General features: G+C 38.1%; 1 protein-coding gene across 1 annotated transcript in view; it reads right to left on the bottom strand.

Annotated features, from left to right (window-relative positions):
- Window positions 1–205: 205 nt before the first annotated feature.
- The window catches only part of API5 (apoptosis inhibitor 5), a gene marked incomplete in the record, with an annotated part of 38150 nt that continues 19777 nt past the window's right edge, over window positions 206–18578 (bottom strand). Inside the window, 7 exon segments of the mRNA XM_014591843.2 lie at window positions 206–2303; window positions 7225–7361; window positions 8373–8449; window positions 13070–13126; window positions 13549–13642; window positions 14663–14844; window positions 17804–17893. Coding sequence (XP_014447329.1) covers window positions 2221–2303; window positions 7225–7361; window positions 8373–8449; window positions 13070–13126; window positions 13549–13642; window positions 14663–14844; window positions 17804–17893 — 720 coding nt within the window.

The raw sequence follows: 18578 nt of genomic DNA, 5'->3' as shown, positions 1-18578 counted from the left end.
AAATAATGTTGAATAAAACAATCCTTAAAAAAAAAAAAGAGATGAAAATTAAAGATAATTTCCAAGATTATATTAAGACTGAACTCTGCAGTTGGAGCAGTGGTATTGTCCACCTTTGTATTTTCATGCTTGCCACATGAGAAGCAAGCAATAAATGTTAATTAATATTCAAGATCAGAAGTTATAATATATCAAGACACAAAACAAAGTTACAAAAGGAAATTTATTTCAAAAGCATAAGGGAACATTTACATTTAAGCAAAATTATAAACAGGTGTCTTGCAAAAGAAAAAAAAATCTATGGCATGAAGTTTTTAATTCAAATTGAATTAACACAAAATAACCTAAGTTGTGCACTATTGCCTCAAGAAAGGGAAGGAGAACAGCAAGGTGGTAAGGGAGGGAACAGTCAACTCAGTATCAAACTTCAGAAAACAAGTCACTTTTCAGTTTTGAGTTTACAAATATGCTTAGAAAAGAGGAAAAATTACACTTATTCAAATTTATATAGATGTAGTCCCAATACAGTTTCTGTACTTGAAATGGCTTTGGGCCGCTGGCTGATCTGTCTCTGAGGTTCAGACTAGCTGATCACAGTTTTCAAATGGCAATTCCATGTTCCTATGTCTGTCTGGATTCCGAGGGAGCTTAGGTTCAGCTTACAGTCTTCTGGAATGTTTAGAGATTATTGCCACCACTCCATAGTCAAGCTGACCAACCTCGTTTGCTCACTCAATCATCCCAGCCTTTTAGAAATATTTTCTCCATAAACATGTGCAGTAATTCTAACAAAAGGGTTTGCTTTTCCCCAGTGTAGAGGTAACATTAATAAAGACACCTGCATTGGAATCACAAACTATTCCTCAAAAAATATGTCAAACTACTAGAAATGTCATTCAGGCATTTGATTTGAATAGCAAACTTGGAGAGAAAAAGATTAACTGTGAAACAAAAATATATAAACATTCAAATTGAAGAGCAAAGGATCTATACTACTAAAAATGCCCATGACATTAAACACTCCACAAACCCCCCGTCTGTTGTTTTAACCTATAGATTCTATTGGCTAACTTATACAATAATTTCGATTAATAACCTGAGAAGTTACAAAACTTGAAAGTGGCAAAAGCAAACGGAGAGAACATCCCTTAGTTATTGGTGCTATGTTATTAAGTCACTTTTTCTGGGTAGCCCTGGTTATTCAATCTCCAAATTATACTATTTATCTTGTAGAAACCTGTATGTATATCAGATTCAATATCTGGGCTGTATTTCAACAGTAGGGTTTTCCAAATTTATTTTTGAAAATGCAGCCTTTATTTTTAGTTTTAAATAACAATAGTCATCTAAGTACAACTAACTCAAAATCCCTCACTACCGTAAGTAAAAACTTAGATAACAAGTTGATAATAGATTCTGCCTAAAAAGGATAATCACTGTGTCAAAGACTGCCCATTCCTGGAATTTAAAAAATGATTTATGGTGTGTAGTCAAGTTTCACAGCATGCATACACACACACACATATACATATGCAATGTGTGTATGTGTATTATACATACACATTTCCATTCAAATAGTAATATCCCATATTCAAAAGGTTGCATCACAATATATGGAGAAGAGTTAAGTAGTAAGCAGTGCAAGGCAGCTTACTTCTCCTAAAAATGTAATATTTCTACATTTTAGGAAAGCTGGTAAATATCTTGCTGTTATGACATGGTAGGAATGCTGCATCATTGCTTAGCAGCTTTATTAAAAAACAACGAAAATAAAATGTTAAGACTGACAGGTACTCTTCTTCATATACTGGGCAAAAACCAAGACAGGGAAGACGAAAATCTATAACCTTTTCAAAACTGATAATCTTTATCAGTTACCAGAACTAGGCTGGATTTCTTACATGTTAGACTTGAACAGCTCTCCATAACATTATCTAGATGTTTAAAAGTAAAGGATTCAGAATAAGAATTCTGAATAGTGATGATATTGCAAAAACAAGTTGACTGTGGACAAATCATCCAAAAATATCGCTGTGGTTCTACCTTGGACACAACCATGGTCTGTTACAAAAGTAGATCATACATTACAAAGGTATAAAGAACATTAAAGTTTTAGCTGAAGGCAGCAGTCCTTTTAAAGGGACATCCCCGGCAATCCAATGAGTAGTAGAATTTAAGTACATTAAGCTCATGACAATGCTGAAGAATGTGGTGTCTTATTCAGTAGAGTCTTCCCCGACTACGATTTCCTCGTGCTCCCCAACCTCGGCCACCTCTACTTCCCCTGAAGGCTCCTCTCTGCTCTACGAAAAAGCGAACAGGGTTTAGGTCTTGTTCAGGACTCCTGGTACAGCAAATACAGAAGAAATGTAGCTCATAGCTGTGAGTGCAGCAATGGACCCAACTGGCAATTCTGCTAGTCGGTCTACAAATTCATTCTGCACATAAAATCAGGACAACATACATATAAACCAAAGTGCATGTGGCGAGGGGCCACATACATTCATAGTAGGTGCTCAAACAAACGTATCCTGTTAACAAATTTGTTTCAAGGTGACAATGTTTTGATAATTACAAGTAATTCTTCATTTTGGTGTCTAACAAGACCAAAGATAATCAAACTAGGAAAATAATCTATATGTAATATGAAATTAACAAAAAGCCATTGACTAGTGCCACATTCATGAATACATTAAAAACTATTGATGAAAACTGAAAAACTGAGCTAGCCTGAAAAATGTACCTTTTGAACACAACAAGTTAGGTATTTTCTTTTTGATCACAGTATTTCAAACACTCAGACTTCCTAAATTCAGATCTAAATGCTGATCGTTTTTCTTTTCACTGCTTTATCGGCTGCGTGAATTTTCCAGAATGCTGCACAAAGGTGTATATGTATATATGCAAATTCAGAAGCTGTTCAACTCACAGGGCTATGTTCTAGTAAACCCACTGCAAGGAACTGAACATATTAGGTTGAAAATGTATGTATTATGGCTAACACACCAATCATCTAGCTAAGCCTACCTGAAATGTGCTCAGAATCCTTACATTAGATTAGCATACAGTTGGGCACAATCATCTAACACAAATGATAAAGTGCTGTTTCATGTAGTTAATTGAATACTGTACCAAATGTGAAAAACAATGCAATCCTTAGTGTTTTAAGTCAAAATCACTGTCAGAGTTCAAACAAACAAGACAAATGGCAGGCTGCACCATTGCAAAGTTAAAAACTGGAAGCTGAACCACTGTAAGGGATGCTTGAGTTATTTGCGTAAATTAAGCGTATCTTTTGCTGAAAAATTAAGTTGCTTGTGTCACACTGTAGAACAAGTCTTTCATCTATTATTGGTCAGTCACTTTGATAACTTCAGAGAAAGTCCTCAAAGAAGTCTTTACAGAGAAGAAAACTGATTGAAGTTATTGGCCAGGCTGGACTTTTCATCATATATAAATGAGATAAAATCTCTTCACTGAACTTTCAGACTTTCTCACTGTAGCAATCTTGTTAGCAGCAACAGAGAGCTTGATTTTGCTGTCTTCGATTCACAATCTTGGAAGCTTAAAAAGTATCTTCAAATCAATTTTGTAGACCATTCCTTTTGCCATTATTGCTTATTAGAGTTATGTGTTGATTTTTTCCCTCCAGAAGGAGTAATTCAACTGTCAGATGGAAAACTAACTAGACCTTTCTTCAGTTTACCCAGCATTATCTGTGTTGGGTAATGAGAATGAGATCTGATTCAAAGTCACCTCTTATACCGTGATACATTTTCATAAATTAATTGGTATGCAAACTGTTTTTAAAAAGGCGATCGTCATGTTTATTACCTGAGTGAACACATTAAGAAAATGAGAAGTGGTTCTGTGAGGGCAAAATGCTCCTAGCAACAGACACGGCAAGTGTGAGTGCACTCGGGCACGTAGCAGCCTTTATGTGAACTGTAATTCCAGCAATTTTTTTTGCTTTTTAGACTTGCAGACGTCTACTCATTTTCCCCTACTGTATTTATTATAAATCTTAATTTCTATGTTATTTATTTTTTGAGAGGTTTTTGTTATAGGGTGTGTGCACTCACCAGAAAGACAGAGACAGACAGACAGAAAGCGAGAAATCACCCCCCAAGGGGGATGGCCACACCGCAATCCCTTCTCCTCTCGGGATCGTGGGCACGCACACACATGCGCCCAGAGTAAGTTTAAGCCACCAGGTCCGGGACTCGAGCTAGGGTTGACTAAAAACTAACTAGACCTTTCTTCAGTTTACCCAGCATTATCTGTGTTGGGTAATGAGAATGAGATCTGATTCAAAGTCACCTCTTATACCGTGATACATTTTCATAAATTAATTGGTATGCAAACTGTTTTTAAAAAGGCGATCGTCATGTTTATTACCTGAGTGAACACATTAAGAAAATGAGAAGTGGTTCTGTGAGGGCAAAATGCTCCTAGCAACAGACACGGCAAGTGTGAGTGCACTCGGGCACGTAGCAGCCTTTATGTGAACTGTAATTCCAGCAATTTTTTTTGCTTTTTAGACTTGCAGACGTCTACTCATTTTCCCCTACTGTATTTATTATAAATCTTAATTTCTATGTTATTTATTTTTTGAGAGGTTTTTGTTATAGGGTGTGTGCACTCACCAGAAAGACAGAGACAGACAGACAGAAAGCGAGAAATCACCCCCCAAGGGGGATGGCCACACCGCAATCCCTTCTCCTCTCGGGATCGTGGGCACGCACACACATGCGCCCAGAGTAAGTTTAAGCCACCAGGTCCGGGACTCGAGCTAGGGTTGACTACATGGGAGTCCAGCGACACCAACTGCTGGTCTCTCCATTTCTGTGTTATTTTTAACATCAACACACATAATTTAACACCTTTGCAGATGTCATTAATTGCATAAGTTAGCAGGCTACCGCGAGCCACCCTTTCATTTTTTTCTGTCTTGATTTTAAAGTGGCAAACAGGGTTACTCTCAACTGTTCAGCTACATGTAATGAGTGCATCATACAAGGTATTACTTGATGCCGTTACCCTTCTATACTGACTCTCTTTTTAATTTTCAATTGACGCAGTCATTTTTGCAGTATAGGGACTCATCAAATTTTCTTCTTTTTGAAAGCTTCATCCTTACAGACTATTCTGCTTTTTCATTATCTTTTCAGTGGTTTCAAGCTTTTATAAGAAAACCTATGCTCCCAGTTAATAAGTTATATTTTAAGAATTATTTTTGGATTCTAAAAAGGCAAAGGACACAATTGAGAAAATATACAATGTTTGGTATCTCTGGGTTACTGGGGAACTTTGTATGCAGGAAGGAGAGCTACCTATGAATATATGTTTATAAATAATTTGATCTAAAATGCACTAAGATGTTGGGCTAATTTTTAGGAACTATTTTCAACTAAATGGGTAAAATAAAGTCAAGAAAACTCTTGAAATTATTGTGATGGTACCTGTAACCTGATCACATTAAATTCTCTCACATGTAAAATATTAACAGAAATTTGTTTCTATTTTCCAATAAGAAGAATAACTTTAGAAAAAGGAAATGAACTTGCTTTTACAAGTTACTCTGCCCTTCTCTCACTTTGAGGACTAGAGGAACAGTTGAAATTGTAACTCCTGGATTTTTTGTCTCTAATAAAATTCTGATTATTTTTTCCTCCACATTTTGTTTTTAAATCACAAACAATATAAAAGCATTACATTTTCCACATCCCTTTTTTACATGCATTATATCACCTGATTCTCACTAGCAGGCAGGCAATGCATTTTGTAGGACTGATAGAATCCTCATGGAAACTCAAAAATGGACTTATCAATGAAAAAGGATATATATAATTCTCTTATTTACTGTCATAGTTCTTGATTAACTTGATCAGTCTCCTAGAATCTGAGATAATCGTTGATTTTAACAATGGTACTCTCAGACATCTCATTAAATCATACAACTGACAAAGGACATTTGGTGCAACAAAGTAAGAATCCTTCCCATTTACAAAATACTTTCACAAATATTATGTGAACCTTGTAAGAATTCCAAGTTACTATGTTTCCGATAAGAATCTATTTACTCAGATATTAGAAGTTCAGCTTTTGGGAAGAATTTACTTAATGTTATAATTACTTCATCTTAAAAATAGAATTATAGAGTGTAATTTGCACTCAAGTACAAGTTTCATACAAGTTCAGAATTTTTTTTTTTTTTAATCTGCTATAGGGCACATATGCTTGCTGGTGGGGGATGGGGAGGCGCACATAGGCAGAAAGCATTCCCTAGGGGGATGACCACATTGCAATCCCTCTTCTCCAGTCTCTTCTTGTGATTTTAGGCACATACACACACACACAAGCACCTAGTGTGTTTTTCAAGCTGCTGGGTCTGGGACTCGAACTGCACTGTAGGCTACATGGGATCCAGCTGCCTTAACCATCATTCTACCTGGCTAGCCCCAGAATGTACTTTTCCTAAAAAAAATACAAACAAAAAAAAAAACCACTACAGATTCTGTCTTCCTAAGGAAGATAACAAACTGAAATAATTTTCTGTCTATTCTTTTAAAAAGATCCACGAGGAAATAAGCCAATGAGAGATACGGTATACATCTGATTCAACTGGTGGGTGGCTCTCCTGCACCAATGGCTGAAGGAGACTGGGAAGCACTGGCAGGAGACTTGCACTCCAGGTGGAGGGAGAGACTGTGAAGAGAATGCTTCCTTGCCAGAGGATGTATGCACGTCTGACTCCACTTCTATGATTCTCCTTTCGAACTAGTTATTGAAGATAGGGGGATAAGCAATGGGCTGACTAGGTCCAAGAAAGATCATTAACAGCCCATCTGTCTGAAGCTATCGCCATGCTGAGGGGGAGAATGCACAGAAGGTCTTGCCTTGAAGGGAGAACTGAGGAAACAAGGAATGGATGGTTCATGCCAACTTCTTTTTAGTTTCTGTTGTTCTGCTGAATACAGAAGGCATATTTTTCTAAGTGCTTAGTGTTGCATGCTCCATTCAGTGAGCCCCTAATAACAACTCACAGGGGTGAGTTATAGAGGAACAGGATAAATTGTTTTTCCAACAGCTCTAGTTACCAAGCTAAATTCACAAGTCACCTGACAAAGCTATAATACTATATATAATTAATAACTGAAGCCAACCACAACACGATTTCTGCCTAATCTCTTGTACTGCTTGTACCCAAACGGAAACGCTCACCATAATTAAAGTTGCCCAAATTGCTGCTATATTTCCCACTGGGAGGATTATAAATTTGTCTGGCATCCCTTTTTGGTCCTGCGGTAGATTTCTTGGGTGGTGAACCTGAAGTTGTATCCTCATTGGCTCTCTTTTGCCTGTAGTTGTAAGAAGAACAGTAATTAAAAAACTCCTATTATGCTAGAAGTTATCAAAAAATGTATGATTTAGGCCTTTCACCTGTGAAAGATATCAGAAAAATCCCTTTTGGGATTTTTTGAGCATGCACACACATGTGCCCAGCAGAGTTTTCTTTCCATTTTTTTTCGGAGAGGTTTTCGCTATAGGGCACATGTGCTTGCCATGGAGACAGAAAGCGAGAAATAACCCCCCAGGGGGGATGGCCATGCCGCAATTCCTTCTCCTCCATTCTCCTCTCGGGATCTTAGGCATGCATGCACATGCACCCGGTGTGAGTTTAAGCCACCAGGTCCAGGACTCGAACCATGGTCAGCTACATGGGAGTCCAACGGTATAGCCATTGCGCTAACTGGTCCCGAGTTTTCTTTCCATTTTAAAAATACTATAATTATTATTGTTTTATACATTCAATTGCTATACATCATTTAACTTGTAAAGAGAATTTATCCATCATGAAATACACCTCAGCCCAGTCGAGAATACTATGCACGTTATCATCAACAGGTAATAAATAATTTTTGTGCCCCACAAATGTCTTACTTCTCTATTTTTTTACCCTAATTTCCTTCCCTACACTTGGTTTTCAAGCCATTGGATCTGGGACTCAAATTGTACAGTCATTCATGTGGGGATCCAGCCACCTTAACCATTACACCACCAGCTGACTCAGAATAATTTGAAATATGTAGCTTCACAGATCAACATACAAGTGATTTATTTTATAAAATTTGTCACCAAGTCTAATTATGCTACAAGAATACAACACACTTGAGAGTGTCAGGGTTGTATTCTACATGTTTATTTTACAAGCAATGAAGTAAGATTTTGCATTTTAAGTTATGGCTCTAATGATCCTATGTGAACATTTTACCAAGAATCACTTAATAATGTAGCTTTTTAAATAGTAAAATAATCAACTAAATTCAAATTTTGATACTACCAAAATATCTTTTAAAAATATTTCTTACCCAACTTCAACCTTCTGAACTGGTTTCCAAGATAACGTTACTGTGCTCTTGTAAGAAGGAGGAATGTGGAAGAGATCCTGTAAAGACAAAATTAGACATTATTAATTAATTAGTCCTCAGTGGCAGGGAGTGGTGGTAAGGGTAGAAAATTAAAGATTAATTTAAAAGCGGAAGCTCTAACTTATCCTTCTTGCTCCTGTGCTGGTGACTTAAAGACCTACATAAAACTGCAACAGAAAGATTAACAAGGACAATTCTGATTACAAACCACACCCATATCCTCATAACATAAATCTGTGCCTATCACTTAAACTGTAGGCAGTTTTTTTTCCCTAAATGTCATTTTGAGTTTCAGGGTAAAATATCAATATTCATCAATGTTGATAAACAAAGCCAATAAGTATTTTCTTTTGCTGTAGTCACCCAGGTGTTTTAAGGAAAATATTGGGTTGTCAGAAAAGTCATGACACATTTTTGCATAGAAAACACACCATGACTTTTCTGACAATCCAATAAAACAGTATAATCTGCACTTGCTTTTTACAGATTTTCAAATGGTTCAAAATCAGACAAAACAAAATGCTTGGCCAATCATGTATTTTCCGATCCTCAAAAACTACATTATCAATAAAGGAAAAACTCATAGATTTACATACCAAGTTATCAGTATGTGGGTTGAATGCAAATATTTGTAAATAATAAAAATAGAACTGAAGTAATCTAACCTTTTAATATCCTCAAAATTCTGGATTACTAAACACATTTATTCTCAGTATCTTACTAAGATGATTTTTGTCAGCTTTAAATTTATATACAGGTAAAATTTGATAAAACTTTTTTCTCCAGTTAAAATCAATTTATGAATAAAACTCACTCATTATATAAAGCTTAAGTTCAGATAAATGCAGAGAACTGGATAACATAACATGCTCTGAATCAAAACTGCTAGGTGGAATGATTTAATGCATGATAGTGTTGCCAAGGGAAAAAGAGCATCTAGAGAAAGGGCAAGGCTTTGGTTTTAAACATGCCAAGTCTCACATGACAGTGGGAAACTGGGGTATAGTTTGGGGTGGCTCATTAAAATAGGAGAAAGGTAGGTTGGAACTGCTTGACTCTTCCTAGCAGAAACAGAAAAATGCCAAGGATGGACCAAAGCACATCGGTTTTCCCTGTGACTTCCTCAAAACAAGTGTGCTGCACTTGCCTAATTTAAAAATATCTCCAGATCTCTCATAAGGCACCCTTCATGGGTTGCTGACCCACCCTATCTGTCCCTTTGCCACACACCTCTCTACTGCAGCCATCTTTAGATCACGTATGGCTTCCTTTCTTATCTACGTGTATTAGGTTGTAGTATTTACATGGTTTAAAATGTTCTTAACATCATATTTTATCTTGAGTATAGACTTGTATCATCAAGTAAAGTCAAATCTAACTTTTTTTTGAAGAGATTTTTGCTATAGGGTACATGATCTTGCTGAAGAGACAGAGACAGAAAGCAAGAAATCACTCCCCCCAGGGGGATGGCCACACCATAATCCCTCCTCCTCCAGTCTCCTCTGGGGATTTTGGGCACGTGCACACCTGTACCCAGCATTAAGTTTCAAGCTGCCAGGTCGGGGATTCAAATTGTGGTCAACCATGTGAGAGCCCAGCACCTTAACCATGATACCACCTGATGACCCACAAATCTAACATTTTAACACATACTACGTGAAATTATTTATATTTAAGACTTATAATAATTGTTAGCCACTATAAAGTTTCCTTAGAAGACATAAGTTAATATTCTTTTTATTTTTTAAAAAAAGAATTATTTTACTTAACTTTATTTATTTTAATTTGACCAGAGCGGGACAGAGAGAGAAAGTGAGAAAGCAAGTCGCCTGGTCCAGGACTTGAACCTCAGTTGGCCATGTGGGAGTCCCTAACCACCATGCCACCTGCTGGCCCCAATGTAAGTTAGTATTCTTCCCTCTTCTGTCTTTAAAGGCTTTCGCTTTTCTACTTTGCAATATGATACTAATTCCTCAATGTCCGATTCCCCTTCCTCTGAAAAGCTTCACCTTCTCTTCTTTTTTTTTTTGAGAGGTTTTTGCTATAGGGCGCGTGTGCTCGCCAGACAGACAGAGAGAGAGACAGAGAGACACAAAGCAGGAAATCACCCCCCGGGGGGGTGCCCACACCGCAATCCCTTCTCCTCCATTCTCCTCTCAGGATCTTGGGCACGCATGCACACGCGCCTGGCGTGAGTTTAAGCCACCGGGTCCGGGACTCGAACCGCGGTCAACTACGTGGGAGTCCAGTGACATAGCCATTACGCTAACTGCTGGTCCCTCACCTTCTCTTCTTGATAAAAAATTATCTCATAAGATTTTTATCACAGTAGCTTTAAAGCATACTAGTCTTAATTTTGTTACTATCAGGCTTTGTCCTCTAGGTGTTATAAATCATTATCATTATTATTTTTGCTATAGGGCACCTGTGCTTGCCGGGGAGAGAAAGAGAAAGTGAGAAAGTACCCCGATGCATGATGGCCACACCACAAATCCTTCTCCTTTTGAGATTTTAGGCATGCATGTACAAGTGCCTACCATGATTTCATTTCCTTTCATCTCATTTCTTTTCTCTTTTTTTTTTTTCCTAGAGAGTTTTGCTACAGGGTGGACACGCTCACCATAGAGAAAGAGACAGACAGAAGGTGAGAAATCACTCCTTAGGGAGGACAGCTATGCCACAATCCCTTCTCCATTTTCCCTTAGGGATTTTAGAAATACATGCACACATGCCTGGCGTGAGTTTCAAGCCTCTGGGTCTGAGAGTCCAGTGGCATAACCATTACGCCATCTGCTGGTCCCACCAGCATGATTTTCAAGCCACTAGGTCTGGGACGTGAACTGCAAAGTAGGTCGGTCACGTGGGATCCAGCCACCTTAACCACACTACTTGGCTGGTCTTAAATTATTATTTCTCACTCACATTTGGTCATGAAACTATTGAGTTGTAACAACAAGTGTGGCTACTTTGTGTTTTTTTGTTGTTGTTGTTTTCTGAGGGTATTAGTATTTTGTTTAGGAGAGTAGATACTTAGAAAGGATAAACAGAATTGAAGGGTAATTATGGCTTAATGGTAAGGTATACCCTAGCCTAACAGATAACTCTATTAACTACATAATAGATTTATAGAAAGGACCATAGAAAAACATTTCATATTACACATAGCACATGTCTTTTCTTTTCAAAATTATTTATTTAATTTATTATTATTTTTCATTTGCTATAGGGTACACATAGTCACCAAAGACAGAGAGGGAAATGAGAAAGCAAGCTGCCAGGTCCAGCACTCAACCACGGTCGGCCAAGTGCCAGCCAGCGCCTTAACTACTACACTACCTGCTGGCCCACATATGTCTTTATTTTTAGAGTAGGCAAAGCAGGAGTTTACCAGTCATTTAAATGAACCCAATGGCATTAAGATTATCAGAACTTAAGTCACTGAAATTTTTGAGTTTAAATTTACCTGTTCTGGGACCAGAAGATGGCGCAATAGTTACGTTGCTATACTCTCACATAGTTGACAGTGGTTCGAATCCCAGACCCAGCAGCTTAAAAATCATGCTGGGCACATGTGCATGCATGCCCTACATCCTGAAGGGAGAATGAAGGAAGGAACTGTGGTGTGAACAACCTCCTGGGGGGTGATTTCTCACTGTCTGTCCGTCTTTCTGGTGAGTGCAAGCGCCCTATAGCAAAAATTTCTCTTTAAAAAGAAAAACAACTATCTGCTCCCATTCTTTGGGTCAGTAGAAATTTTTAAGTTTCTCTGTTTGTAGTGTCTTCTGCAAAACTTTAAAATAAATAAAACAATGTTTTTTATTCAGCTTTTATTGCAGCTGAAGAAATATCACTAGATAATATATATATAAATAAAAAGATAGCTTTTCAGTCAGAAAAGTGCTTGCACATCTATGTTTATTGCAGCACCATTCACAATTGCTAAGACATGGAACCAACCCAAATGTCCACAAACAGATGAATGGATTGAAAAAATGTGACACATATATACTATGGAATACTATTCAGCCATAAGAAATAAGACCCTAGCATGTGACAGAGAGTAGACAAATATGGAAGATTTACTGTTGAGTGAAGTAAGCCAGTCTGTGAAAGAGGGACATTGTATGTCTCCACTTAACATATGCTAACTATGCGCACTCTATGGCAGAAACTGAAAGGTTAGAGGATACAGAAACATGGAAAATGGTTCCAGACACTGGAGACAGTGTGGAAAGAGGGTGGGAGAAGGAGGAGAAACAGGAAAGGAATCAAGGAGAAAAACAGAAAGGCAAGACATTTGAGGGACACAGAAATGGATGACTGCCTGATGATGATAACATGTATGATATCTTTGGACTGGTGTGGGGTGTGTTCATGTTGGGTCAATTCATTTTGCAAACTGTGGTGATGTATGTATAAATTTTAAAATATGTTAAATTTTTAAAAAATTAATATTAAAACATGAATAAATAATAACATGGCTTATCAAAAGATAGAAAGTTTTAAAAGGACCAATGTTGGAAATAAAATGGCATCTCCCCTTTTAAAGTACCATTACAGACTTAAAAACACATGGAAAACCACTTGCAAGGACTTTATTGGTAGCTGGAAGGGTTAGGTAAGAAAGGAAAACTTACCTTGATTAAAACATTGATATTGTTCGTTATTTTCAATGCAACAACTTTAATCTTGTTCTGTAAAGAAAAATCAAAACTAAATTAAAATACCATTAATTTATATGATACATATTCCATACCAATACAGCACTAAAATAACTATACTTCTCTCTGAGAATCACTTCTGTTGAAAATCCCTTGGTTTAAATCTTAGGTAATGCGTATCCCTATTTCTTGACTGTAACTAAGCCTACAGATGGCAGAGAAGGCAAATAAGACATTAAGATGTTATCTACAATTTATCTAAAAAATGAGTAAGGCAGAGTTGTTTTAAAATAAATCGGTCTAAGTTATAAGGAGACAAATGAAAACTTAAAATATTTCCGTAGGATGGGGATGAAAACTTATTAATAAACTAGGAGGTCAGGAAAACTCCCAAATTCCAACACAAATCTACATAGTTTGGTATGGAATTGGCAGTTGTGAGCTAGTATTCTTACCTCTTCTGTTTTTAAGGCCTCGCCGGTTTTACCCTGGAGAGCCAAGCGAAGTTGTCGGATATAAACTTGCAGGCCCCGTGCAAAGTACTGCAGCCTAAATGAAGAGATATTCGTTACTTAGCAACTCAGGACTTCAGTTCTGTTTATAAACTCAGCCTTCCGCTATAGCAAAATAATCCTAAGTGTAGACAATGGCTACATTAAACAGTAATTTCTTAAGCTGTTTCTGATTAACTGCTCCATCAAGTATTAAACCTCTGCTTGGGCCAACTCAGGTGGCCTGGTGCTTAAGGGAGCTGGATTCCACACAGCCAACTGCATGATTTAAGTCTTGGACCAGCAGCTTGAAAATACACCAAGCGTATGGGCCCAAATTCCCCCCAAAAGGGAGAAATGCAGGAAAAGGGATGGTAGTGTTACCATTCTCTACAGGGGGTAGTTCCCCACCTTGCAAGTGCACAGGCCCTCTGGCAAATTAAAACAAATGAACAAAAAAAAAAAAAAAAAAAGGAAGGAAGGAAAAAGAAAAAGAGAAAGGAAAATCACCTCCCTCTGCCTTACCACACCTTACAGGACAGTTACAGGTGACACAAAATTTCAGATGTGAATGTTAAAGGAATGGTTTAATGCAAAGCATCTTCATGAAAACTTATGCTGATTGATCCCTCCAGGCTGCTCTGCCATAACACCATGCTAGCACTAGCAGCTACAGTGTAGAGTCCGCACTCCATGCAAAGCATTCATAAAAGCTACATCCTTGCCTCCTTACATTCAAACCATTACGTGAGATAGGGACTACAATATTATCATTTACATTTAACAGCTGAGGAAAATTCAAGTGGTTTGAGAGGTCAAGAAAACTACCAAAGATCATAAAGCAACTAGAAAGACCCAAAACGTCTCTTTTTTAAACATTCATTTCTTCCATTGATTTGTTATGCCAATCTACCATTTATTTACACATATGCCTGTTTTCTGGATATCCCATTCTGTTCCACCACGGTAAGACAGGGTGGGGAAAATGCCCTTCTAAAATTAAAGACAAAATCCAGGAAGCTTCAATGTAACTATAACTTTTGTTAGGAACTGAACTACTGTAGGAATCATATATCACCTGATTTTGAAATCTTTGAGCTTTTCTGCATTCAGTTTTGCTGTGAGGAAATCTGGAAGTTTTCGGCCCAATTGGTGGAAACTGTACAGCAGACATTCCACATAACTGAACTGCAGCTTGGGTTCTTCATTACCAGCATTCTCCCCATTTTCCGCTTCTTCTGGAGGAAGAGGCATGTACTCCTAAGAGATGACAATATAGAGATGTTTGCCATCTGTGCTAGTCAAGCAATTGTAGGGCATACTTTTAAGCCATGGAGCATTATAAATTACCCAAACCAAAGGTGGCATTGTGGTTAAGGCACTGGATCCCACATGTAAAAGTCCAAGGTTCGAGTACCAGATCCAAAGGCTTGAAAGACATGCTGAGCGCCTGTACGTATGTGCCCCAAATCCCTAAAGAATCGAGAAGGGATGGTGGCATGGCCACTCCCCATGAGGGGTGGCTTCTCACTTTCCCTCTGTCTCTCTCTGGTGAATGCATGCATCTTATGACAAAAATCTACCAAATGAAACTACCAAAACCAAAACCTTGGGTCAGAGTTCCATTTTACTACTAAACAAAGGTCTAGCCTGTCAGACATGCTCCATGCTAACTTATGTCACAGGTGCTACTCCTAATCACAAAAATGCAAGCTGCTGATGTGAGGCACTTACACAGCTCTGAGAGCTTCCGTAACTTTCCTATGATGAAGAATCAGGAATCCACTCAGGTTTGATATCTAAAGTTGACACTGTCAACTCTGAAATCCTTTTAACATCAGTCCATATGATTAAATACTAATGAAGTGTTGCCAAAGACATTCAATATTAAGTGTTATAATGCCCTGGTAGGTGTTGTAGTTCTGGAAAGGCACCAAATGGTGGATAACTCAGGACATCCTGGTTGCTAAAGATACTTGGCCTTGGACAGCTACCTAATTGGTGAACTGAATGAATGAACTTTTTCATTGCTAATGTTAGTTTTTTTGAGAGAGATTTTTGCTATAGGATGCATGCGCCTGCCTGAGACAGAGAGATAGAAAGTGGGAAGTCACCCCACGGAGGGATAGCCACACTGCAATCCCTTCTCCTCTGTTCTCATCTTGGGATCTTGGGCATGCATGCACACACACCCTGTGTGAGTTTAAGTCACTGGACTCGGACTCGAACAGCGGTTGACTAAAGTAGGAGTCCAGCGACATTACCATTACACCATCTTCTGGTCCCACTAACTTTAGTTTTAATACAATTTAGTACAATTCACAAGAGTTAGAGCTAACTTAAACATTATTTGGATAAGAGAATAACAGAAAGGTCTACTATATAAATCCTATATATTTTACATAAAGCACCAATAATAGAAGAAATGCTAAGATTAAAGTGATGTTAAAGTAGATCTGTGGTCTGAACAGCTAATACTTGCTAGAATTATTTTAAAAAGTTCTTACCAATAACTTATCAAATAGTTTTCTTAAATTTGTTTCTAGCTTCTCCATGTCACCACAAAATGAACTCATCTCCGCCAACAACTTCAGTACCTAAAACAAAACAATACTTTTTGAATGAGTAAGGGCTACAAAACAAGAATGATTCGATATATCCATTCAAGACTTTTACTTATGTTCTATTATATTTTATGAATACAGTAATGTTCGAGCTGGAAAAAAAATCTGAAAGATGCAGTCCTTGAAACGGCTGGTGGGATGGTGGTTAGGGCAGCTGGATTCCACATGGATGACTCTGTGGTTCAAGCCCCAACCAGATGGCTTGAGAACACACTGGGCAGGTGTGCATGCATGCCCAAAATCCCTAAAGGAGAATACGAAAGGGACTATGGTATGACTATCTCCCATGCGGGAGTCCTTTCTCACTCTCTCACTCTCTCTGGTGAGCACACTCATCTTCTAGCAAATTAAGAAAAATAATGAAGATGTCATCCTACATTTCCTGTTGAGGAAAATGAAGGTCATAGGTCATGTGACTGGCAGGGCAGATTTATCTGTCAGAAGTTGTAAAGAAAGAATACACAGGGCACTTTCTGTTAACGGCAGTGCTAATTACACACAGTAAGTGTGTGTGTGTGTGTGTGTGTGTGTGTGTGTGTGTGCATGTCTAAAATCTCTAGAGGAGAATGGAGAAGGGATTGCAGTGTGGCCAGCCCCACAAAGGAAGGTGGCTTCTCACTTTCCCTCTGTCTCTCTCTGGTGAATGCATGCATCTTATGACAAAAATCTACCAAATGAAACTACCAAAACCAAAACCTTGGGTCAGAGTTCCATTTTACTACTAAACAAAGGTCTAGCCTGTCAGACATGCTCCATGCTAACTTATGTCACAGGTGCTACTCCTAATCACAAAAATGCAAGCTGCTGATGTGAGGCACTTACACAGCTCTGAGAGCTTCCGTAACTTTCCTATGATGAAGAATCAGGAATCCACTCAGGTTTGATATCTAAAGTTGACACTGTCAACTCTGAAATCCTTTTAACATCAGTCCATATGATTAAATACTAATGAAGTGTTGCCAAAGACATTCAATATTAAGTGTTATAATGCCCTGGTAGGTGTTGTAGTTCTGGAAAGGCACCAAATGGTGGATAACTCAGGACATCCTGGTTGCTAAAGATACTTGGCCTTGGACAGCTACCTAATTGGTGAACTGAATGAATGAACTTTTTCATTGCTAATGTTAGTTTTTTTGAGAGAGATTTTTGCTATAGGATGCATGCGCCTGCCTGAGACAGAGAGATAGAAAGTGGGAAGTCACCCCACGGAGGGATAGCCACACTGCAATCCCTTCTCCTCTGTTCTCATCTTGGGATCTTGGGCATGCATGCACACACACCCTGTGTGAGTTTAAGTCACTGGACTCGGACTCGAACAGCGGTTGACTAAAGTAGGAGTCCAGCGACATTACCATTACACCATCTTCTGGTCCCACTAACTTTAGTTTTAATACAATTTAGTACAATTCACAAGAGTTAGAGCTAACTTAAACATTATTTGGATAAGAGAATAACAGAAAGGTCTACTATATAAATCCTATATATTTTACATAAAGCACCAATAATAGAAGAAATGCTAAGATTAAAGTGATGTTAAAGTAGATCTGTGGTCTGAACAGCTAATACTTGCTAGAATTATTTTAAAAAGTTCTTACCAATAACTTATCAAATAGTTTTCTTAAATTTGTTTCTAGCTTCTCCATGTCACCACAAAATGAACTCATCTCCGCCAACAACTTCAGTACCTAAAACAAAACAATACTTTTTGAATGAGTAAGGGCTACAAAACAAGAATGATTCGATATATCCATTCAAGACTTTTACTTATGTTCTATTATATTTTATGAATACAGTAATGTTCGAGCTGGAAAAAAAATCTGAAAGATGCAGTCCTTGAAACGGCTGGTGGGATGGTGGTTAGGGCAGCTGGATTCCACATGGATGACTCTGTGGTTCAAGCCCCAACCAGATGGCTTGAGAACACACTGGGCAGGTGTGCATGCATGCCCAAAATCCCTAAAGGAGAATACGAAAGGGACTATGGTATGACTATCTCCCATGCGGGAGTCCTTTCTCACTCTCTCACTCTCTCTGGTGAGCACACTCATCTTCTAGCAAATTAAGAAAAATAATGAAGATGTCATCCTACATTTCCTGTTGAGGAAAATGAAGGTCATAGGTCATGTGACTGGCAGGGCAGATTTATCTGTCAGAAGTTGTAAAGAAAGAATACACAGGGCACTTTCTGTTAACGGCAGTGCTAATTACACACAGTAAAACTGGCAACTCCATTAATTTATACCATAAAGAGGTGCTCTGGAGGAACTATTTTTTTTTTTTTTTAAGAATTATTTTAGGGACCAGCAGTTAGCGTAATGGCTATGTCGCTGGACTCCCACATAGTTGACTGTGGTTCGAGTCCCGGACCCG

Source organism: Tupaia chinensis, unplaced genomic scaffold (genome assembly GCF_000334495.1).
Source record: "Tupaia chinensis unplaced genomic scaffold, TupChi_1.0 Scaffold000625_1, whole genome shotgun sequence".
Taxonomy (NCBI): domain Eukaryota; kingdom Metazoa; phylum Chordata; class Mammalia; order Scandentia; family Tupaiidae; genus Tupaia; species Tupaia belangeri.
The sequence above is the reverse complement of the archived record's forward strand: the minus strand, read 5'-3'. Positions and strand labels throughout refer to the sequence as shown.